Source organism: Parus major, chromosome 12 (genome assembly GCF_001522545.3).
Source record: "Parus major isolate Abel chromosome 12, Parus_major1.1, whole genome shotgun sequence".
Taxonomy (NCBI): Eukaryota; Metazoa; Chordata; class Aves; order Passeriformes; family Paridae; genus Parus; species Parus major.
The window spans coordinates 213548-239556 of NC_031781.1; the positions used below are offsets into that span (position 1 = coordinate 213548).

Genomic DNA, 26009 nt, shown 5'->3' on the forward strand with positions numbered 1-26009 from the left:
CATCCCTGAGGCTTAATTTGAATCCTGTGAGGTCACTGTCTTATGAGATCAAAAAGTGGTTAAGCAAAAAGAAGTCGGGCTTTGTTCAGGAGGAAGTTACTAACCCCTTAGGGAAAAAAGATAAGCTCAGCCTGCTCTGATTCCTGCTGCCAACACTGTGTCAGCAACTGCATGGCCAGGGTCAGTTGGATTTTCTGTTTAAAGCTGGTAACTCCTGTAAAGTACTCGAGCTTTTGGAAATCCAGCACAATCCAGACACAAGGCACCTCCCCAGCATGGGATGTACCCTGCTAACACCTCACGGGGCACAGGTACTCATGGGAGCACCTTCAAACCCCTTGGAAAGATGAAAAATTCAAAAGAAAGATGGAGAACAATACTGAAAACATTGATGGGCCATATCAAAGCAGCCAGGACATGCCAAAGCTGGATTTTCTGACATGAAAATCACACAGTATTCCACACAAGTTGTTCCACTCAGTCCTGGGAAAGCAGATTGTGAGTGCAGGGCACACTGGCAACTGCTCACACAGAGGAACCGCTGCCTCCTGCCTTGGGTTACCTGTTTTTTTCCAGTAGAAGCATAAGAAGGAAATGGAGAAAATCAGTAGCAGAGATTCCATTTTCCATTCCATTTCCAGATTCCATTCCCACAACTGGTTTTTTTCCACACAGATCTCTCTTTCTTCAGAGAATTAACCAGTGAAGTATGAAAGAATATGAAAGCTGTGGATTCAGCTCTGCTCAACAAAGCTCTTTGAACAAAGCTTGCTCCTGGCTCTTCCAAAACGATTCTGCCCACAAGGTTCTATGAATCTGTCCTACTCCAACCTTCCTGGGTCCCAAAAGAACCTGACAGTAAATAAGGAAGTTCTCCCAATGCTCTTGTTAGGGTTTGTACTCACCCGTGGCACAGGACTGGAGTCAGGAGCTCATCTGCCCTGGGTTTCTGTTCCAAGGTGCAGCAGAAGCGCAACAGTCCCATCTCTGTGAGAGCAGATGGGAACTGCCAAATGCTTGGAGGAGGTCCCTACACTGTCACAGGGATGCAGGAGGTGACAGGGCTCAGCTGCAGGCTGAGATTGCGGTGCCACCAGGTCACTGCTGTCCAACACACCAGGCTGGATTCTCAGACAGGATCCTTGTCCCACCACAGACAGAGGAAACATGAGGTCTGGGCTCTGTTCCAAATTTTATAATTCAGGAGTAGCTTAACTCTGTTTGGGTTCCTCCAGATCTCACTGACTAATGCCATCCTGACAATGACGAGGATCAGGCTTTATAGGTGGTGATTAATACTAATTCTACCCAAAGCAATGGAGTAAATCTGCTGATGCGATTTAAGATTCATATGTGGCATTTTGTGCCTTCAATCACCTGCCAAACCAGCACTTGCAATCATTTACCCCTCTGCAATATACCAGAGAATGTTTAAGGTTCCAATCACTTTTTTTTTATTTGATTTGGTTGGAGTTTTAATTATTTTTTAAACTTCATAGCTATATGTTGCGACCAGCCTTCAACACGAATTTACATTCAAGCTAGAATTCATTTACTAATTTGTAACACCTAAAGACATTACAAGAAATCAATTTCAATCATTTGGAGGAGAATTAAATACTTCTGTTCACAGTCTCAAAGATACTCAGCCCTGTGAAGATCAGTTTCCACATTGTAGCTGATGTTCTTCAAAGGATGATTTAGGATTATAAAGAGAGCACGGGTACTTCAGCACCAACACAAGACAAATGACTGAAGTGACAAATGCTGCTTCTAATAATTTCAGTTTCTGGTCCATTGCTGCAAAATCCCAGTGTACATGGAAGTTTGGCCATTTCCCATTTCCAGGCCATGTTCCTTCCAGCTCTCCCCTTGTGAGAGCAACCCCTTGTGAACACAAGATTTTTGTGAGAGCAGATGAGTCCACCAGTAAAACCAGAGCCAAATCTGATGCAAACCCTTGACGTTTCATTCCCCAACAGCACAGGACAACCCCAGCTCCTAATGGTGCACACAGACCCCAGGCAAGTGTGGCTGTACCTCTCACTCCTGTGTATGTTTGCCATTAGAATCCACTGATTTTAACAGCACTTTCCTGTCCATCAGCCAACAGAAATGGCCATTCTTTTTCATCTTCCGGTTTTAGAGCCTTGCACAGATGTAAAAATAAAAAGAAATTGATTACTGGTCATCACAGAAAGCCACAACTATTTTAATTTTTCTTTCATTTTCTCTTGCAATCCCCAACAAGACTCCCAAACTCAGCAAACAATCTTCTCAATATTGGTTTTTAAACAGCCTGTGAGAACAGAACATGAAGCCATTATGTTGGAATTGCTTTTGCTCTAACAGGTTATCCTGTGCTTTCACAATGTGCTCAGAGCCAGCAGATGGTCCTGGCAGGACTGGGAGCCTGGAGGCAGCTTGTCCCCTCTCCCTGCACAGGACACCATGGTGAGAAAAGGACATCCACCCAACCTTGTTTATTCTGCTGCTGTTGAATTTTCAGCAGGCGCAAATCTGTGAGAGGGTCAGAATTATTAAACCATCGCTGTGTCTGAGAGCTTTTTCCTACAAGAACTTCCAAACAGGAAACCTGAGACCAAAGGACATCGGAGCAGGGGCGTAGCTGGAGGGAGCCTTTCTGGAGTTAATGATGTGGCTGATGAGAGGAGCTGCTCAGTACTTTCACTGCCCTTTGCCCTCTCCCAGAGCCACGACTTCATTCACCATTCCTCCTTTGCTCTGAAACAACAATCTGCTCCCCTCCATCTGCCATGATTGCTCCCCTTCTTCTGGCACATTTTTCCATCAAGTGCATGTTGCACTTGTATGGGTATGTGGAAAAAATAATCCCATCTCAAGCTGCTGTCCTGCCTTGGGCCCCTAGATACCTGTGTGCACTCATCCTTCTAAAATCAGCTTGGGAACAGCAGGACAAATTCATCCCCTATTTCAGCCCATTCACTCCATGGCAGCTGAAGTAGCCAAGAATGGTTCATTTGATTGGAACTATTAAAAAGAATATTTGCATTTCTCAGTATTTTATTCTGTTGAAGAGGAATGTTATTTTACAAGCTGAAATTTTCTTTATTATGTTGATCCAGAGTTATGGAAACAGCTGAGATTAGAAAAGACTGCAGTTAAAAATGAATAAAGTCTGTCCTGTTCTTCTTTAATAAATCCATCACTTTAATGAGGAACAACATTTGAAATCTAATCAAAAGGATACCCAAAGAGGTGATGAACAGTAAAAGTCATAAGAATTCACATCAAGCCCAGCTAAATGCTTGCTAATTAACAAGTTTATTAACCTTCTAGAAGGGTTTCCAGAATGAAAACCCTGACCCCAGGCCACAGGACAACATTTTGGAAAGCAGAGAGAGCAGAAAGAAGCTTTCCATGGCAGCTCCCATTGTCCCAGCCCAGGTGTGACTGAAGCTGTCTGTGGCTACGGCCACTTCAAGGTGATTAAGTACATGACACATTCCCATTCCCAAGGACAAATTTCTACTGTTTTTTACCCAAAATACACAGGGCAGTATGATTTTGGGTTTTGAAGCAGCACTGAAAAACCTTCTCTTTTTTCCTATTCATTTCACCCCACTGTAGGTCCAGCGCTCTGCAGCAAGCATGTCAAGGAGAGGCTGCAGTGGCACACAGAAAATATTATGGTTTTTTCACAGCATTGTTATCATTAATTATTTTCCTGGCACACACTCTTTTGGATGGCAACCCCACATTAAATGCTGCTATTGCTTTTATGGTTGCACACATAAAAACCTTACAGTTCACAGCAGAGACCACCACAGACTGCAGGAGAACCACAACTCCTTCTTTCATCCCTTCATTGCCTGTGCACAAAATGGCTCTTTGGGCACATCTTATTGGACACCAAATCCCAGGGAGGCAACAGGACAGCTCCTGGCAGGGAAACACCAGTGTAATTACTCTGCATGGAGCTTGAGAGTCAAAAAACTCAACCACATATCACAAACAGCTCAGCCATATATAGCAGAGCTGCTCTGCTGGCATCTCCCTCTTTCCATTTCTGCCTTCCATACAATAATCAGAACCTGGCTAAAAGCATTCTAGAATACCATCTTCTCTTTACAGCAATGAAACGTGTTTTCACCAGCTACAAGGATGCTCAGTAAAACCTGCAGTTCCAAACGAGCAGCACACACAGTCCACAGTACAGATCACTGAATTTTGTTCCAGAAATCATCAAATTTGGTTGTCATCAAAATTATTTAATAGCAGCATTTGTATATGGTGCAGCAGAAATGCAGACTGGGAGATCTTGCTTGGAATAATGCTTCCCTTTGTGTATTCCCAACTCAAGTGTCCACAGCTGGATTTTTCAATGGAATCATCAGGCACACTCTCACTGACCTCTCCTCCATCAAAGGGCCTGCAAATAATTATCATCTCCTGGGAGAACGGAACCACGACAGGCCCAGCATACTAAGCAAGGAACAGGCAATATTTTGTCCCATCCTAGAACACAGCACTTATTAGCATTACAGAGAATTATAAATAATTGTTATAAACTGATTTTGGTTTCATGAAAATGCAGTACCAGCCTACACAAACAGGCAGAAGGCATTCCTGCCTTGCATCCCTGCACGGTTTGCTCCAATCCTCGGTTAGCTGGACTAGGGTGAATTTAATTAAGACTAATAATATGTAGACATTTGTAATTAGAAAAATTTCCTTTTAAGTCTCACTAGAACCCCATGTATGGTGCAGGGTGATGTAGAATAATTCACAGGACTCATAAGATGCAGTTGTGTCAGCTGTGCTTACTGGGAGCTGTCAAAATCTGTAGAAAACCCCCACACACAGTCCAAACCCAGAAACTGAGAGACAAGAGAGAAGGAAAATATCTTTTGGATTAAATCAGAGAGTGGATATATTCACCACATCTTTTCTTTATGTGAGGTCCCAGAAATCCTCAAGAAACTCCAAGTCCCATTACAGAACACAGTCACATTTATAATCTCACAGAGCAGTAACCGTGGCAAACCCAAAGCTAACCACTGCCAGTGATACATATTGGATTTGCAGCTGATGAAAGGGGCAAAACAGCAAAGTACAAAGAATGAAATTACCAAGATACAGCGTGAGAGATTTATAGCAAGGCAAATCCTGTTACTTAAAACAATGCTCCAGTGACATATGTTCTATTCAGTGCAGCAGCTGAACAAAAAGGGTTTCATTAATCCAAGCAGTGTGACACTGTTGTTTGGCATTTTTTAGAACAGCAACAACCAGGCTTCCCCCACTTTAAGATGAAAAAGATATTTTTATCTTAAAAAAAAAGATACTTTCAATGGCAAAGATCTTTGGCATATATATATCACAAGAACATTGACAGAGTTATTGCATGTAAGTTTTCATCTGAAAGCTTACTCAAGCATTAAAGAACTGGTGTTTAACAGTTTAACATACATTTTCATTATTGAGAACCCATTAGTTTTAAAGAACATGAAGACTTTCTGTATACATGTGTTCTTAAAAAAAATAAAAAACAAAATTCCAGCTTACATTTTCCTCTTTCCAACAATCATCATCAGCTCTCCTACACAGAAGTTAAAACACAGAATCATAGTAGGAGGCAGAAACCACATCTTGTTTGCTACAGCAACGTGCTGAGGTGGATACAAGATACTAAAGGTGTAAGCACCAAAACAGGAAAATCCTGCCCAAGATGGAACTATAAATAAGACTGCAACCTCACTGTTAAAGACAGCAACATACAGGGATTAAATATTCCTTAGCCCCACATGATAAGAACTGTATGAAATCCATTCCCTGCTGAGAGTTACAGAATCCCCAAATCCCACAACCTAAATTAAAATGAAGGACCTGAATTAAATTGAACACAACCAGAACTATTCTCCCATGGATAAACACACAGCAGGATGTTTCAAACTGATCCATGCATACCTGGAAGGCTGCAACCTGTTCTCCATGTTTACTTTTCTTATTTCAACTTCCAACAAAAGGTTCCACATTTATTTTGATTTTAAACATTTCAACTTAACCATTCACCCCTTCAGCACAACACAAAATGCTAAAGAAAACTTTAAGACAGATTCTAATATTCTTTTGTCATTCTACTTGAGGAGTTTGGTTTGGAATGGTTTTATTTACTCTGCCTGTATGTGGATGGTACTGCTGAACATGGAGCAGATTTACTCAAATCAGGATGCACAGAAGCACTTTTTAAATAACTGGAAAAGGCTAGGGATGAAAATTACATGTGTTTCATGCAGGCTACTCTGGAAACCCCAAATTTAACCCTAAAGGGAGCAGATGGTTAACCAGGGTTCAGAACTGCACACAGAGGTACAGCTATTCCAAAGCCCTGGACTGGGAGTGAAGGCAAATCCAATGGCCCATCCCAGCCTTGCTTGTGCCCATTTTGGAGCAAACTACGTGTGTGCTCCATCCATCCACCCGATGCACCAGCATCATCCTCCAGGATGGCCGAGCACCGAGCCCCAAGCCATGGGCTCAGCTCCCGCCAGGGGTTCCACAGGAGAATCAGCTCCTGTGGCTGACCTCAACCATCCAGAAACTGCTCCAGGGAATAATAATCAGTGAATGCACCTTTATGTTTTGATCAGCATAAACGTAACAACAAAATCACAGAGACGTTTTGCCTCCTTGATATGACACTACTCAAAGCTGCACTGCACGTCCTGCTGTTTGTATTTCTGTACTGAAAAGACAGATAGCACTTTAATATGACAAAGCATTTGAGCAAAATAGAAGAGACATCCTTGACTCATCACTGACAGAATTCCTAGCATCCTGCATTGCTGCTTGGATGCAAAGTGAACAGTTTCCTCATTTTTTCCCCTGCTATACACAGACTACTCACTTTATTACCCTGTTTTTTTAAATACCCATATGCACAATCATCATCATCATCATCATCATCATCATCATCATCATCATCATCATCATACATTTAATATACAGAACTTTCATCTGCCAAAAAAGGGAACACCCTAAAAATGGTTCATGGAAAGAAACCTATCCAACAATAAACCGATGACTACTCCCACTTCTGGAATCCTCAACACAGATATCAGAGATGTGACGATAGATGAAGAAGGAAAAGGTACTCACAAATAACACCTTCTGCAAGCCATCCTTGAATGGGGGGTGGCCTTGGTATTTATATTTTCTTTCACGCAATCTGAGGTAGAAAAGCTCTTTCTCAAGGCAAAAAAAAATGTAAAAAAAACCCCAAAAATCACATTTACAGCTTTTGCATGCTCATTCAGGCTCAGCCACAGTAGAACATCACAGATAAGTAAACTGGTGATGTAACCAGCATCAAACACTGCATCAGATAAACCCAAAGGCTCTACAGGGTTATATTTTGCAAAGCCAAAAGGTTTTTCCCAGAGAGGAGGTTTAGCAAGCATAAACCAGCCACGCTGTCCTCACATTCCTGGTGGGTTTGCTTTCTGCTTCCAGAAAAAGTCCCAGAGCTGTATTTATTATTCAACTTCATCACCAAGAAGAAACAATATGCTTTCTCATTTGATATTTAGATGGAATTATCAAAGCACCAAATGTTGCATTTTCGAATGCACCATCTCTGCCTGCTCACTGTAGTACAGTCCAAACCAAGAAAAGGCCATTGGTCCTTTTATCTCCATGGAAACAGCAGCATCTGTGAAGACAAATGTATTCCCTCCTCACTGCAAAGTCAATTTATAGTCACATACTATGACATAAACTGATAGGACAGCAAAGCTAATCAGCAACTAGGAGAAACAGCAACCTAACATGAGATTAAGCTCTTACTCAAGAGAATATTACTCTGTATATGGCATTTCTCCTGTGAAAATTGCAGAATTAAGAAGCAAATCAAGCTTTTCCTGCAAGCTGCTGCAGGTTGGGGATTTGTGAACTTCCCAGTTTGGCTTACAAGAGTGGCTGAATATCTTATACAATTAGCTTCTAGCTTGAATCTCTCATTATACCTACTAAATGAGACAGGATTTAAACAAAGTTGCTCTTTGCAAAAAAAAAATTACTAAAGAATTATTACTCCAGCGTTACCTTTCCCTGCAGAAGAGCTGTCATCTTTAATAGCAAGAGCAGAGTGAGAAGCTTCATAACTCTACAGGCAACTGCCTCCCCATCTCCCCCCTCCCTTTTTAGCACCACCAGTGGTGCATACACTTCAGCACCATCCTGTTTGTGCTCTATGAGCCGCCTCTCCAGGGAAATTATCATTTCTACAGGCCTGATGAGTCACCTCTACTTGATTTTATTCAAGTGATACTTTGTAAAAGAGAAAACCAAATGAAAACTAAACCAACAGACCCCACAGAGTACAAAAATGTGCCTTTTTCCTCCTCTCCCTGCATCCTGCCCAGCTCTGATGCTCAGCACTCAGCCCTGACTTTCCCAAGCCAAGCTTCCTCCCTTCCTTCATGAATCAATGTAATGACCATCTGCTCACATTATTAAGTTAAATATACACCAGAACACACTGACGAGGGCAGCTCATTTGCCATGGTCAAGTGATCAGCTCCATGGCCAGTTGTCCCATTTCCAGAGGGACAGGCGGCAGCGGGCAGCCAAATCCTACTGATGCACCCGTGCAGCTTCTCGGGCTCAAGGGGAGCAAGAACTGCCAAAGATGTTGCAAAAGTTTTTAAAAAAAAAAAAAAAAGAAAAAGGGGAGGCAGGAGATCTTTGGTCCAAACTCATTTGCAAATGAATTAGGGTGACCTAATTGCAGCCCCACTGTAGCTGAAGGAGACAAGAAGGAAGATGGAGTGGAACTATTTTAAAGGGCAACAGGACAAAGCGAAATGGCTTCAGACCGACAGAGAGTAGGGATAGATGAGATATTGGGAAGCAATTGCTCCCTGTGAGGGTACACAGGCCCTGGCACAGGTTCCCAGAGAATCTGTGGCTGCCCCTGGATCCCTGAAAGTGTCCAAAGCCAGGCTGGACGGGGGTTGGAACAGCCTGGGACAGTGGAAGGTGTCCCTGCCCATGGCAGCAGGTGAAACAAGGTGATTTTTAAGGTCCCTTCCAAGCTAAACCACTCCCTGATTCCACAATTCTGTCTAGCAGAGGTGCATTTTGTCTTACAAAAGCAAATTTGATGATAATTTGCAGAATTGTCAGATCAGCCACAGCCCTCAAGTCACATCAGCATGTGTGGGTGCCATGGAATGCAATAAGAAACCAGAGGGGAAGCAAAGGCCCAAAAATTCCCCATTCCCCCACATAACTGACCTGTAGGGCTTGGATCCAGCATCAACAGGTGCTCCAGCAGGATTCCTCTAAGGAAAACTACAACTAAATAAATAGCCACTTGATGTGGTGCTGCCCCACCCAGCAGAGTGAGCTCCAGGGAATCCAACCTGGTATGGCCATCCCCAAATATCTTTGTTGATACGGTTCCCAAAACCTTCCCTGGGAGCTTGATCCTGTGACTCCAACCCACATGGGCTCATGGCACAGGTCAGGATCCTAAGCAAAGTGTCCCCATGCCACACTGGAGGCCTGGGGGGTTGGAGCATTCATACCTCAAACACAGATATGCTACCCTGAAAGGCACTGACATGATCACAGGTATCTGTCAGCTTTGAAAGTTGAATTATCTTTTGCACAAATTAAGATAATTCAGAGGAATATAGATTTAGATGAATGTTTTTTTCTGCTGCACAGCCTAAAAGTATCTTGTCTTTAAGCAGGGAAGCTTTATAATGATTCAAATACTGCTTCATTCTTAGCAGATACCAAATACAGAGGACTGGAAAAGTACAATTTCAAAAGGTGTTTGTGTGTCCTGAACTTGCACATCACAGCCACCAATACATCACATAAATGATCAATGCCTGCTAAGGAAACAACACCATTCCATAAAGAATCCCATAAAACAGCTTTCCAAGCTATTGCAAGGTCAAGTAGCTCAATCACCAGCAGCACACGAGGAAGAGAATATAAAGGCTTGGCAGCTTGGTGCATTCTTCTGGTTTTAATTCCAGTTTGTGCAGATGTCTGACAGTGCACAGGTCAAATGAAAAGTGAGGAATGATTACCCAGGTATTCAGAAATGAATGATGATAATCATGGATGATAATCAATCCAGATCAAGGAGAATAGGATTAATAGGAAGCTTTTCAGTGCATGGCATTGTTGTTTGTGTTTGGGACAAGCTTTCAATTCAGTTCTGGCTTTTGGCTTAATGTGTCTGGATAAATTAGCTGAGGAAACAACTATCAGGCTCTAAACTCACCTAAGCTCCATAGTTTTATTTAAGATAATGGACTCATTTGCATAATTTCTGTTAAACACTGGTTTAGCCAATGTATCTTCAGCTCAGTCTCCCTCAGCTCTCCCCTGGAACAATGGGAGTTGGGCTAATGAGTGAGTGTGGGATAGTCTTCCCACATCTGTGTCTTAGCAGAATGAATGTTTCACAATTGATTGAATACTACAAAAATGGAGAGTTAGTAACTGCACAGGCTGCTTAGCCTTGGCTTTTAACTTAAAAAAAGGCTTTTCTTTATCAGAAAAATGCAGTAAGTAGGGCAGAACTGGGGACACCAGAGTCAAGTCCTCCCTGGTACTACAAATCCAGCTCAGCAAGACACTTGTACAGTCACTTGTCACTGTGTGAAAAGAACTGGACATGAAATTCCCAAGACATTGTGCTAATCACTGTACAACCCAGAAGTATTGAAGACAAGGGCTCTGATCCCACTGAAGTACCTAGGAAGAACTCCACGGGCCTCATAATGTGCCAGCTGTGGGTGTGGAGACAAAAATCCACAACTCGTGCTCCAGGTGCTCATGAGACAAAACAGCCTCGTTTATTATTCAGAACTCACTTAAATACCCAATTCAAATTTCCCAGGCTAGACAGCCATGGCTGAGATCTCTCTCCCTGCCCTGCGTCCTGGCCAGTGGTGTGCTTACTTCTCACCTTGGATGGGGCTGGCTGAGGGTGCCCTGTAACTTATCCAGGGATGAACTATGCTAGCTGAATTGGATTTGTGTTATGGTCAGATTTACTTTGTCCAGGCCAGCTGTACTGTGACAATACTGTAACAAGGCCTCAGCATGGACAGGCTGTCACAATAAATGTCCAGTGGTACTGAGTGCTCTGAACACTGATAACTTGTCAGCATCTGTGGAGGAGGCCCAGCCCTCTGAAAGGCATCTGTGGCATCCTCCCTGGAGATCAATCCCCTAAGCTAAAACTGCCTAGTCACTGTGACTAACCTGTGGACCCCTTCCTGCTTCAGGAACCCATGTTATCTCCCTGTTAACTCCTGATCATCTTATCCCCTCTCAGACCATTGGTCCCCTTCCCAATCCTCCCCTTCCCTATAAAAACCCAGCTTTTACCCCGTTTGGGGTTGGACCATCACTGCCCCCTTGGCTGAAGCCTGCATTAAAGACTCTCTGGAACGCCACATGGATTTCCCATCTCTTATCTGTGTTGGCAGGGGAACCCCTGAACGGAGCTAGCAGGGCTTGAACACAGCTGATCACAGAGCAGAAGTCACTGCTAAAAGAGCTGATCACTTAAGGGCCTTGCCAATGCCCCAAGGGTTACCCCTGGCTGGAGGCTGCCTGCAGAACCCCAGATGGTGGCTCTGTCCCCTGGGACAGCCTGACTATCTGGACTTCTTGCTGGCAGAAGCCGGGGGTTGGACAGGCCCTCAGGACCCAGCCACAACAAACATCAGTGTAATAAATGCATATCATATTATTGGCTTTTCACAAATATTATAATGAATTTATATGTGTAAGATTAGAAAATTTAGCTGTATTAATATAGTTTCTTTTATTTCTGTTATTGATGAAACTTAGAAATAGTGGTATAATACATATGTGTTAGGCTATGGCATAGTATTAAAATAAAAACTTCTTTTGTTTGTACAACCCAAAGACTAAAAAGATAGCTAGAGACCCCCCCTGCATTTGTAAACTCTCTTATCCAGATGAAGACTGCCTGACCAGAGTTCTGAGGGAGGAATTCATTGCATTTCTGTTATCAGGGAATGTAAATCTCGATGGTGCCAAGAAGATTGATCTATTGGGAAGGGGGCAAGAGAAAACTAAACAGAACACCAAAGATCCTAAGAAGAATGTCTGAATATGTATGAGAATTTATGAATATGTAGTAGGGTTCTGTTTTTAAGGGACAATCCTTTGTTAGTAAGGTGTGCTCTCTTGCCTGAATGCAGGAACCCCCGGCCATATCTGTATACTTTATTTTTATCTCCCAATTGTCTTTTTATTAAACTTTTAAATTCTATAAGAAAAAGATGTGAACCTCGTATTTCACAATCAGTGACCTGCACAGACACAGAACTAGCTTGCCCCAAAATCCAGTTTTCTCTGCTGAGATTCCTGTTGTGTCCATGGCTATGAGGAATAAACAGATCACCTAAGCAACATCTAACACAGTACAACATTTGTTTTGAAAGAGGGCCTGAATCTATCTTCTAAGTTTTGAGACAGATTATCAAGCAAAATCATTTGTTACCAGTTATTGTATTTTCATGTTAATAATAAACATGTTGGTCTCTGCAGGATTAAGTACCTTCACTATTGATTCATCCTAGAAAACCAGAGCAAAGACAGTTTGTGGTTGAAGTTCTGGGTGATGTCACAGAGGACAAAGGACACATCCCTGCCCAGGAGGTCTCAGACCATCTACTCAAACACAAGATGAATGCTCAGCCCCTCCTCCCTACTCCTGCTCACTCATACCAAAATAAAACTTCACCCTTCCTGGTCCTGACACAGCCCCCAGGCTTTGGTATTTTGAATTTAGGGAGCAAAAGTGGCTAGATGAGCATTACCCTCATGTATGGACACACACAGGACACAAAGCTGACTGCCATGGTGTTCACACAATCAACTTGTGACCTGAGAGACCATTTCACAGAAAAAACTTCCATTACAGGCTAAAATCTTCCATATATTCACTCTCCCACCTGAGCTGTGTCTTGGAGCAACCTGGCCTGCTGAAAGTCCTATGGCAGGAGAGGGACTGGATGGGCTTTAATGTCCTTTCCAGCCCAAACCATTCCATGACTCCATGTCTGAAATCCTGTGGAGGCTTTGGCCAGCTCCTGAGGTTGCCACAGGGATCCAGATCACATCTGTGGCCTCTCCTCATCGAGGCTGATTCCAGCACCCTGAGACCAAATGATATCATTACATACTGTTTATTTCTCTGGGCACTTGTAATGCACAAAATGTGCCTCAGAGTGAGAGTGAGAACCCCAATGGCTGCAGTAGAGATGCTGATGTTTGGGATATGATGGGCAGAACACAGCTCCATGCTCTCTGCCCTGCAGTTGTGTGTGCCCCTCCATGGAACATTCACTGGCTATTACTGCACTGATAAAATACTGGAGCTCAATGCAAAACCAAACAGTCGTAGAAGAACTGCAAAAATGTCTCAGGCCAGAGTACAGCATTTTCATTTCCAATCACATTTCAAAATATTTCTCATAAGCGTAGTTCTGTCTGAAGGTTCTGAATAATTTTTCCTACTGTTTATTTTAGCAAGATGCCCCAAAGCTTTCACTGGAAGCTGCTTCTAATTTTCAACTTGGTTGTTACTGATGAGTTGATACACATTTGCTTGTGTTGAATTTCCTCCGCATTGATTTTATCCCTGTATATTCTGAGCTTTATATAGATGCTAAATGCATTTATCTATTATATCTATATCTTAACATACCTTCCATTTACCCTTAATATAGTTAGAAGTAGTTATTAAATCTACTTCTTGACCAAAATGAGGCCTCAGCTAAGCATCATTTCAGTAGCTGCTAAATTAATTTTACTGTCTCTCATCACACACACACAAAAAATCCCTTGCAAATATTAAACAATGCTGGCAGCAGTTAAGAGTTATGGAAAAATCTGTGTGTTATCACTCATAATAAATCCTTTTTCAACTTGTACCCTGACATTACTATTAAAACATCCTTTGTTTTCTGCTAAACAACTTGAGCCCCAAGCAAACTGCTACCTTTTAAGCTACACTTAAGAACTCTGCTAAAAACAAGGCTCTATCAATTCTTATCCTCCTCCCACCATGCAGAACAACTGGGTTTAAAAAGAAGCCTTTAAAAATTAAAAATCTTTCCCACCCAAATTAAAATAATTTTGCAGCCTTCAGTCAGCCCTAACAAAAACTTCCCCTGAAAATGCTAAAATGCTTTGTATTAAATTGATCACTTTAAAAAATTTCTTTGTTAAGACTATGTGACAGCCCTCAAGACCTCTTTTAGCATCTCTGGTTTGTGCAGTTTTGCCCTGTGCCTGGTCATCCAAGCTCCTCAAGCTCCTTTGCACTGCATATGACTGGAGAAAGGATCACCTCTTTAAAATAACCTGCACTCTTAATTAAGAAATTGGTACATTTTAAGGTGAAATATTAAACCCTCATGTTCTTGAGGCCCTTAGTACATTCCTGACCCTTCACTGGACAATACCTTAACTGTCCAAAACTTACAGGCATCCCATAGATTTGTAATCTCCAAGATATTTGGTTCCTTGCTGATGGTAGGAGGTGGAACAAGATGGGCTTTACGGTCCTTTCCAACCCAAACCAGTCTGGGATTCCACGAAAATGCCAAGAACAGAACAAATATGGAAGAAGTCTACAAACTTAGTTTGTGCATGACTGAACAACAAGATATTGAGGAAAAATCCAGGACTGGACTATTTCAGACACATGCAGTGCCAGCAGCAGCAGGAATCCCTGGAACACAGCCTGGGAGCAGTGTGGACAAGGAGACAGGACGGGGTTTGGGCCTGAGTGAGCAGTGGGCACCTGGCTGCTGTAAAACCCCACTGCAATGGGGACTTGGGAAACAATCCTGTTTCTGCAGGTCTGGGAAAGGTTTTGAATTTCTCAGGTTAATCTGATATATACTTCTTCCCCTATTCATTGCAAAAGTACAAAATATTTGTTGAGATTCAGTCCTTTGTTCTCTGGACAATGAAGCTGAAAATGCAAAATTCAGGATGGCTCCTCCTGCATGAACCTTTCAGCTGTGAGGTGATGCAGGTAGAGCACCAAAAAAAGGGCCAGCAGCAGAACAAATCCTAATGAGCAGGATGCAATTAACGCCTGGTCCCTAAGTGAAACCGTATCTGCCAGCAGAAGAGGTTTTACAAACATCTGCAAATTAATGGGCAGTGTAATCATTAATCACTGCAAAGGAGGTAAGAGAAGAAATCTCTAGCCCAGGATACCACGTTGCTGACACTGCAGATGTTTTCATCCTTTGATGTTTTTCTGACCTAACCCAGAATTACAAAGTCATTTACCCAACAACAAGCTAAGCCACAAAAACAGTCAACTGGGCTGCAAATGGATAAAAGAAGTTCAAAAGTGTTTCCCACATCCTTGGTGCATATTAATCATGTATTTCATTCCTAGCTTTAAACTCTGACTGCAGCTGCTGTTCAATGGGTCTTACATAACACACCAACATTAAATTTATTTGTTTCATCTTTTCTACATAAAAATAAGCTGGGATTTTATGATTATTACTTTGCATTTATTTTCTGTGAAGGAATTTTAACTATTTTGTCCTTAATTGTTGCAATAAAAATCCAGCTTAAGAATTTCAGATGAAGCAAAAGCCACAAATTAACGATCATGAAATTATTTTGGCAACCAGACTCATGGCAGATTCCACACTAAGAGACTGAAGCTCCATTTTTGTAACAAGACTAGCTGCAATATTTGCACCAGAATTATTAGCTAGATGTTCAGCAGATCAATTTTATTAATTAAACAGGCAAGACTGAAGACAACTGATGTCAATAAATCTGTCAATATGTTAATACAGACACCAGTGCCACCTCTTTCAACAGGGTAAATATAAACCAAAACCCAGTTGGATATTCCATGGATGCAGTGCTGACTGGAGCAGAATTATCACAGAATTTAAATTCCCAACAAGCTTATGTGAGAATAAGAGGATGAGATAACGAAATCCCAGCTGAGGTCTCGAGCCACTTGGTTCCCGTGCTCCAAGGGACACCTCTAAGTCACACATTTGTTTTATTTGTTTTTAAAATGTATTTTAAACTTAGAGGAAGGTCAGCAAAGGGATCTTCTGAAATGTTCAGAAGGTCCTGAACACCAGTCACACCAGTTTGGTGCTGTTTGCTGATATAGGGCCATCAGGTCAGTAATTTCAAATAAGAACTTTTCAGTGGAATAATCACAGAATCATAGGATGATTTAGGTTGGAAGGGACCTTAAAGCCTATCCAGTTCCACCATGGGCAGTGGCCCTTTCCAGTGTCCCAGGTGGCTCCAACCTGGCCTTGGACACTTCCAGGGACCCAGGGGCAGCCACAGCTTCTCTGGGCAATGAGGAATGAATTTCAGTACTGGAGGAATGCAGGAAGATAAGAGCTCACAGTGAAGCTGCACTTGAAGTTATAACTTACAGAAGGAGAGCAGTGGGATAGCCAAATGGGATTTCTCAGGAGAAAAAACCCTGTCAATCAATACATGACAAACATATAGAACCTGTGTGGTGGGCAAGAAAACTGGAGCTGCTGCACATGGAAAAGCATCTGGAATATTCCCATCTGTTACCTGCAGAAAAAGCAGGGGACAGACAGCTGAATCTGCAGAATTATGACATTTAAAACAGGTACTTTTTGACAATTCCAAGACAATGGAAGTTTAAAAAAACCCACTTGTATTGCCTAAAACACTCAAAAGCACCGATATTCAATGTATGCTCTCAGTCCCTGCATTCTCCTGCAACCAGAGTGATTTGAGATGAGTCAGCTGAACACCAGAATGCAAACAACATGTGCCTCAGCATGTGCTGCTCAGAGCTGCAACAACAAACCCACAGCACTCTGCTTTGAGACATCCATCCAAACACTTTCCCCCCAAGAGCCCATCCCACCACACCAACAAGCCAAGCCAGGCTGCCTCCTCTCCCTGCCCACCCAGCTCTTCTGGGCAGCACAGACCCACACACAGTATTTATTTACCCTGTACTTCAGAGGGAGTGGGGAGACGGCAACAGCCCATGTTTAATACAGCTCAAATTGAAAGGAATTTAAGTCTCAAAGTTTCTTTTCACCAGCATTTTTTCACTACACACTAATACGTTTTTTTAACAAGTATTTAAATTCACTAACACCTGTTTAGGTCCAAATTATACAGAACTGTGGATAGTGATAACTGTTGGAATATATTTTGGATTTTCCCACTCTGGTAGAAGATTCCCTTTGCCAACCCTCGTGCTCTTCCCCAACTTTTGTTCATTTTCATAATGCAAATTATGACTGGGATAAGATCTTCATGCAAACCACAACTCCTAGCAATACCTGAAACATGATTAATCTTTTCCACCAGAACTCTTCGGTTTAATAATAATTTTAATATTAGTTTAATAGTAAGTTTAGCTCTAAATCAAGCATGTAGATGTCAGTGCTAATTCTCTGGAGCTTCTAATACAGAGTTAAGAGGGCAGGAAGAGACCTCCAGGATCAACCTTGGATCAAAAAAACCTCACACCCAGTAAGCCACGTCTCCCAGTGCAACACTTGTCCATTTCTTGAGCTCTTCCAGGGATGAGGATTCCCCCACTGCCCTGGGCAGCTTGTGCCAATGTTTTACTCCTCTTTCAGTGAAGAAATGTTTCCTGATCTTCAACCAGAACTCCCACTGGCACAATTTGAGGCTGTTCCTCTGTTCCCTGGGAACAAAGCCTGACACCCCTGGCTGCCCCCTCCTGTCAGGGAGTTGTGCCAATTCACAAGGTCCCTCCTGAGTCTCCTTTGCTCCAGGCTGAGCAACCCCATTGCACCAGGACAGATTATTGTGGTGAATTAAGAACAAATGAAAAATCAACTCTCCATCCTCTCAAGGTCCCCCTGCACAAGCCTCCACAAACAAACCCCTTGTGCCCGTGGAACTCGGGGCATGAGAGGCAGCAGCACTCAAGTCTGCACACAGAAGAGTCTGTGGCTCACAGAGGAGTACAGAACACACTCTTGTAGACACAAAAGCCCCCTCAAGGGCCCTTTGCCGGCTCCATTTGCTGGCAGCAGCTCTGGGCTGGCCAGCAGCTGCTCCTGGAGCATGGCCAGTCCCTCATCCCAGAGCCTGCTGGACACCAGCCACGCTGGGTACTGATGACCTTGGGAATGCAGGGCCTTCCAGCTGGGCTCTGCCAGAATAATCCTAAAAGCCTCTACATGTGAGGGGTTTTTTTTAATATGCCATCTACTGCATCTCTTTTTTATTCATAGTTGCACAGCCCTCTTTGGTTATAAACATTACAAGCATATTTAAGTGATTTAAATGACCTTTCAGACCAACAAAAGCAATTAGGACAGCTCTGCTGTTAAATCCCCAGAAATTGGACAGCTGCAGCAGACTTTCCTGTTTCAAACAGAAATTTGAGATACTGAGCAGTTCAACCAAGGGAAGCATCTTGAAAAGTTTGCAGGGACAGGGTCTAGCCATGGAATTTTTTGTAACTGTTCCTTTATAAGCAGAAATGGCTTGAAACAATGCCAGAAATTCCAATACTATGCCAGAAGAATTAATATAGGAGCAATCCTGTGTCTTTATCCCATTCCAATTCTCCTTCAGAGACAGCAGCTACCAACAGTGCATACTACAAGAAGTGATTTTGGGAATTAAACATGAAGTACATATCAAATTTTGAGTTTAGTGTACACATCAGAACTTTTTTAGGGCATAATTAACAATACAATTAGAATATAGTAGTGTCATATTTGTTCTACTTGTAATGAAATTCAACATGAAAACACTTTCAAAGCAGTTCTTATATAGAGTGCACAATTCTGTAGGAGTAGAAACCATAGAAACATTATAACAAATTTTAGCCATAAGTTTCTTGAACAGCAGTTTGTCTAAAGCAATTAGTCTCTTTCCCATGCAAATATCTGAAAACAGAACATCAGGTTATGAAACAATTTGTTGTATATTTGTATTGTGGATCAGCAGAGAACGTCCTTAGCAGGAACCACGTCATGAGGACACACCAGTTTGGTGATTTGAAAATCACCAAGTATCAGAAGAGTACTCAACTTCACCATCTATTATTATTAAAACAACCAACCAGGAAAAAAAAAATACAAAACAAAACAAACCAACAAATCAAACCAAACAAAAAAAAAAACCCAAAAACCAAGCACCTCACCAAAAATCTCAGCAAGAACTTTAAATTTTTTTAATAAAAAGCAATGAAAATACAAAGTTCTTGACCTTTCTTTCTGATATGGGCTCTCAGAATAAAAGCCTTGATAAAACAATCCCTGAGGAGATCTGCTGCTTGGCAAGGCCAGTTTTGCTCAGCAGACCCCACCTGTCACAGACCCCCACCAGGGAATGGGACAGAAAGGAAGGAAATGTGGACTGTTTGGCCTGGAGGCAGCAGCAGCTTTGGGGTACCTGAGAGGAGGTGACTGAGGATGGGGACTGGGACAGAAGCCAGACTGGGACAGAAGCCAGATGGGCACAGGGAACTCCTGACTAAAAAGTCCTTTTTTCCTTCTTAGGATGACAAACCACTTCAACAGAGCCCCAGGGCAGTTATGAAACCTTCAGCTTTTGGGGTTTTCAAGACCTCACTGGACAGTACCTGAGTAAACTGGTCCAGGTGGATCTGACTTTGAGCATGAGGCTGGACTAGATGCTGTCCAAGGTCACTTACACTGAACAGTTCTGCAATTTAATCATATTCTGATACTTCTGTGTTCCCAAGAACTTACAGTTCAGTGAGTCCTCAACCACGGGAGAATCTAAGAAGTTAATAAGCTTGGGTACATTTTTCATCCATGATGTCTTTGAAATCTGAATGGACTCAGTATCAAACACCTTCTAGGACAGGGCGATGCAAAATTCCACTCTGCTTTACAAGAAAAAATATTTCTATTCTCTTAAGCAGCCTCACTTTGATGTCAAAAGCTGTGATTCCAGGAGAGGGTAAATGACTGCTTCTCATTCTCCCTCTAAAATCCTCAATTCTTTTGAGAGCCTTGCCCCACACAGTTGCCCTTTGCAAAGAAAAGACCCAACAAAATTGTTTTTCATAGCAGGTTCAATGTTTTTCTTCCTCACAGGAGGAGGATGATTGAAGGCCCATTAAAAAAAATGCTGAAAGGAACTTCACCAAACAGATTATTGGGATATAACTTGCAGACACATAAATGCCTTTGGGGTTCTCAGTGGGGAATGGGGAGCAGGGCAATGTGCCACCATCATCAATCAAGAGGGAGACAGATGGCTCTGGAGGCAGCATCAAAACTGTAGCAGGTAAATCTGTTCTGTTTGCAGAGCTGGAGGATTTCAGCTGAACTTCAGAAAATCATCCCTATTAATCCCTGCTCCACCAGACAGGGCAGGGTTTTTTCTTTTAAAAATGTATTTAAAGATGTTTCAAAGAATAATTGTGTTGCTGGAAAAAAAGCTAATTAGCTTCCAATTTATTGAATAATAAATGACATTTCTTGTAATGTTTGCTCCAGAAAAATATTAATTTTAGCCTAACTTAAATACAATCAAAATCTAGAACTAGCTGCAAGTATATCAGAGCAACCAGCAATAGTTTTCTGACAATGCTAATACAATTATGATGTACTATCCAGCTGGTTCCAAGACATGTGACCCCTCAGCCTCATAAAAAAGCTATTTCTTAGTGATAGTTTTTCTTTATGCCTAAAAACTAATGGAGAAAACAAAAAGAAATTAATTCCTCATATTTAGCCCTATATTTCAGATAATAAAGTGGATCTGTACCCTTCTAGGCTTCGTGAGAGAAGCACACAAAAGAAGAAGCTTTGTGAGAGAAGCACATCCCTCTGCCTTTGGATGGGTCCAGGCTGAGAGCTGACACACTTAGAATGGGAACGTTCAAATCAAAGAACTTTTAATGTCTGCAAGACAGTCTAAATGTTTCAGTGCTGAGGAAGATTACAAAGATATATGTGGATTGCTTATATAGGACAAAATCAGCATTTCCTAAGGCTGCTGGGATAAGGCTGCTGGGAGAAAGCCATGGGCAGAACAAAGGTGACAGCTCCCGAAGCATCCCAGCAAGCTGAGAAATCCTACAAAAAGCCCTGTTTAGTGCTACAGCAGAGGGGGAGAGGGATGAAGGTCATGCCTTGAGAGGGATGGCAAAGGAGGAAAGATGGGGTTTTTCTTTTAAATCAGCACTGCATGCCCTGCAAGAACTGGGACACAAAATCCTAAGTAAACATGGAAAGAAAGTTTCATCAGCCAAGGCTAATGGGGTCAGCTTAGGCACAATATATGCTTTACATCTGAAAAGCTTCTCAGCCCAGTTTGGAGTTTAATAGACATGGGTAACATGGGCATTTTATTTTTTAAGCAAACAGCTAAATATCTAAATCTACAGACTCAGACCCAAGCTGTTGCAGGCAAGAGAAGCTTTCTTAAGTGTTTGGTGCAGAGTCCAAAGCCTCACTGCTCAAACCCTGGCTTAGTGAAACTATTTTGGATTAATGGTTGGACTTGATCCTAAAGGTTTTTTCCAACCTTAATGATACTGTAATTTCTGTAGTGATCTGTCATGAGATCATTTCTATCTTTATGGGAAGAATCCTGCTGGTGTTGGGACTAAATTTACAAGCAATCCATCCATCCTCCATTAGTCACACCAGGTTTTCTCTGGGAGACCAAAAGGGGAGCTGAATGCTGTCTGAAGCACAGCCATCTACTCTGGGAGAAGGTACAGCCTGGTCAGTTTGGGGAAGAAAGGCAAAAGGAGAAATAAAGGCAGTTCCATCAAGCCTGAGGTAGCTACTGAATGTTCTGCCTGCTTGAATTTGGGCAAGGATGGTTTTGGCAATAAGGAAAATTAAATGCCAAGCGTGAGTCATCCCTCATAAGCAGAACACAACATACTTGCCAGCAGCTCTGAGCTGATCTCTGCTTTCTCAATATCTGGTGAACACTTCATTACCAGTCTGGGGAGCTTCTCCAGAAAGTATAATTAGAGGCAGAAATATAAAGGAGGCTTTAAAAATAAAATGGAATGGTGGCAAGCTATTAATGTAGGTGGTTCAGGTTTTAGTCTTTAATTTAAACTGTTAGTGTATGTGAAATAATAAGTCTTGAAACTCTCTATAATGCTATCATTATTCCATGACAATAAAGTGGGGAAAAACAGAGGGCTGCATTTTAATCCAGGGCAATGTGTGTTTCAGGAACAGTCATGTTGCAGTAATATATATTCACGCTGAGGGAGCAGGTCTGCATGAAATGCAAAATGATTCAAAGTGCAATGGCTCTGCTTTGTCACAATCAAAGAGGAATCACCTTGTTGCTGTAACAACAGGAACTGCCTTGGTGGGACAACCCAGCTGCTGGGCTGGTACAACTCTGGAGCACCACAGGCACTGCCAAAGCCCAGGGAAGCCCAGGTTCCTCCTCTCAGGAGGATGGATTTCAACCCTAACTATTCCTGTAGCAAGTGAAGGGGTGAGTTCAGCACCTCGGGAAGGGCCAGATGGCCACAGAACGACTCACACTGAGGACAAAAATGGGCTCAGAAATTATATCTTCTGTAGACAAACCCCAGCATCCTCAAAACCAAAGCATCCCCTGCTCCCTCAAAACCACAACATTCCCTCCTTCTGACAAGCCCCAGCATCCCCTGCTCCCAACAAACCAGGCCATCCCCTGGCTCCTTACAAAGCCCTGCTTCCCTGGTCCTTGCAGCTTTCCCAGCACCCCTCCAGCAGATCAGATCCTGCAGAGCACCAGGTCTGCCGTGAGTCACCAAAATGAGTCAGTTCTCACCCGCTCTGCATTCAGACACTGATACAATATGGCACAAGTCTGCCTGGGCTGAGGGGTATTTATAGCAGCCTGACTCACTGGATAATGAGAGCTGCCTTGCCTTCCACTCTACTCAAATTAAATATTTGTTATCAAGGCCATGCACAGGATCCCAGCTCAGTGCTCCACAGGCACCGTGAGCATCTCACAGTCACATCTGAATCCACACACGTGATCCAGAACTTATTCAGCAGTTCTTATTAATGAGATGTGGCTTGCCTTCCTCAGGGCCATATCTTTTGATGAGTGTTTGGATGACTTTAGACAAAACTTAAGAGCTTTCACTATTTCTCAGTACTCTTCAAGCAGTTATTGCCAGATGCTTTATTTTGGGAATACAATCTATTAACAACAGCAGACCTGGCTTAGGATCAACCTCTATCCTAACTTCTTGGAGGCAGGAAAGGTGCAAAACCAAAATGAACAAAACGGGAATTTTTAAATAAACATAAAAGGATGAAAAAGACCAAGCTTTAGGCAGGAGCTCATCCTTTTCTCAGTGCTTTCTACCCTGAAATATCACAGCCCTGACTGATTTAAAAAGCTGATGGTAACAGTATTTGCCTGCACAGGGTTAAAAAGCATTCTGATAAACAAACAAGCAAAAAGTGGAACCTGCTGTAACTTGTATGGGATGATCTTTTTCTAGATGAAAATAACAGCTGTAAATGGCAAACAGTTTAAAAATTTGCTTCTAAGTAAAAATTAGTTCCATAGGATGTGTCTGTCTAAGTCTTAAGGGTTCAGTGAATGTATTAGATAGCTTAAATGTAGAATTTAGGGTGAGGTTTCAAAGCTTTCAGTGGCAGTAGCTCATACAATGCCAGACCATTCATTCATGATGATCCTTGCTATAAAAGGTTAATAAAAACCTGTGACTACATTTTAGAAAGAATTGCTGTACATAAAACTATGAAACCTCATAGATTAAGAGGTGAATGAGTCATATAGAAACAGAGAAATTCAGCATGATGATACTGCAACTGGCTGGCCAAAAATCCTGCCTTTAAGAGGTATAGTCCCTGCAGATGGATGGTGCAAGGAGAGAGGTTTGCAGCAAACAGGATACACATAAAATCTGTCTGGATGCAAAGGTAGAAGGTTTTGGAGATTAGCTTCAGGTTTGTTTGGTTTGTTTTGCTGATTTTTGTGGGGGATTTTTTGTTTGGGTTTGTTGGGTTTTTTGGTTGGTTTTTTTTTTTGTTTGTTTATTTGTTTGGTTTTTAATAGCTTAGGGATGTCCAGTACAAAGACTATCTCACCATGTTGTCTTTGTGGCTATTTTTGGTGATCTCAAAATTAGAAATGTGGTTATGAAGGGCTTTGTTGCTTCCACTCTACTCCCACCCTCCCTTCTCCTGCCACTTGGAGCAGGATCAGATGTGGGAGCATTTTGTTCTAACAGAAGCAACTCCTGTATCAAAGTGTCTGTGGAGGTTTTTACAAGTACTCACTTTGCGCTACTTAAGTCAGTATGAAAATGTCAGATATTTTCAAACTAGAACGGAGCAAACCAGTGAGATCCCACTGTATCAGAATAAACTTCTGTCCCAAGTACCAGAAATCCTGAATGAAACAGACACAGCTTCTCAGTAGACTCAGGGAACAGCTGAAGTGCTATTTCCCCCCTTTATAGTACAAAAAAGCTGCTGTTAAAGCAGTTCTTTTGTTCAGCTGCTGATTGAAGGCTATTCACCAAGCCCAGGTTCTTCAGAAGTTAAACAACCTGGCAGGTTTCAATAAAAGATGTTTCAGAAGAATATTGTAATCATCTTCTAAACACTTCTCTTACCTATAACAGATTTTTTTCTTCCTCCGCAGAAAGAGATCTTAACACAGTCTACAGCAAATATTTTTAGTCCACTAGTTAAAGTTAATTCTAAAATAGAAAGCTAGATATTCAGCAAAACATCCGAATGTGAAGCCTCAAAGCCCTACCTGTTTAATTGAAGGGTATTTATAGTGTGTATATGCTCCACAACCCCAAGGATCTTATTAAACTTTCTGTAAGTTGAGTATTTTCTCACACGAAGCACCTGCTGAAGGGAGGCAGATGAACCGATTGTTTTCTGCTAAAAGCAATGTTTCTTGAAGCAGCACTCCATTAAAAACAGCCCTGCTGGTGAGTCAACAGCGAGTCCCTTGTTGGATGAGTTTTGCTAAGACAACGCTTTGAATTCAATCATTTTGTCACCCCAAAACGCCGTTCTCTCAGCAGACACGTTCCATTAAATTCTCGTGCTTCATCAAAGCTGCCAAGTGATGCAAGCACGGCGGACAAAGGGATGGATTTCGGGAGGCTGGCACTTTTCCACGGTTCCTGCAGGATCCAGGAGAGGGCAATGTCTGCCTTCGGAAGAGATCCCTGCTCAGACACGGCAGCTGCGTGCCAGAGGGAATAAATAGCAGTGCTATCAGGAAAATCACAACCAAGCCCTCCGAGCTGGAGGCGAGGTTCATTCAGCACCTCCTGCTCATTTCCAGCCGCAGTTACGGCACTGGAACATCCCACGGCACGACACAAATGACAAAATCCCCCCAGCAGGGCAGGGCCTCATCCTTCCTCCTGACCAGATGACCAAAAACCACCTACCAACAGCTTCCAAACACAAATTTTAGTAAACCCGATGCAAAACCTCCTAGAAGTTATCCCAAATGGCTGTCCCAGCACTCCAGCGTTGCTCAGCTTTTCTCCTGACCAGATGACCAAAGACCATCTACCAACAGCTTCCAAACCCGAATTTTAGTTAACACACAAACCTTCTGGAGGTTACCCCAAGTCACTATCCCAGCACTCCTCTGAGCCCTTCTGGTAATTTGAGGCTCTCACCAATGCCCAGAGAAACACAAGGAAATTATTCTTTCTATTCATCGGAAACCAGGAGGGAGCAATCAACAGTATCTGCTTTAAAACTCTGATCTTTTCAAGCAGCACATCCTACGAGCTCCTCGTGGTCAGGTAGGACAGACCCAGAAAGCCAGCACATGTGAATTAAGCACATTCATTCATCTTTCCAGGACCAGTTTGGGCCTTCTCAGACAGAAATGTTTTTAGCATGGCAAAAGTGGGTACATCAAATCATCACTTCAGAAGCAGTAAG

General features: G+C 42.4%; 1 protein-coding gene across 5 annotated transcripts in view; it reads right to left on the reverse strand.

Annotated features, from left to right (window-relative positions):
• The window catches only part of IQSEC1 (IQ motif and Sec7 domain ArfGEF 1), a 277486-nt gene that overhangs the window by 159326 nt on the left and 92151 nt on the right, over positions 1 to 26009 (reverse strand). Inside the window, exon 1 of one of the 5 annotated variants that reach the window (XM_015640637.3) lies at positions 7144 to 7653. The exons of the other annotated variants lie outside the window; for them this stretch is intronic. Within the exon in view, the coding sequence (XP_015496123.1) occupies positions 7144 to 7445 (302 nt within the window). The 5' untranslated portion in view covers positions 7446 to 7653. Of the gene's footprint in view, positions 1 to 7143; positions 7654 to 26009 lie in introns of those variants that run through there. 5 annotated transcript variants of the gene reach the window in all.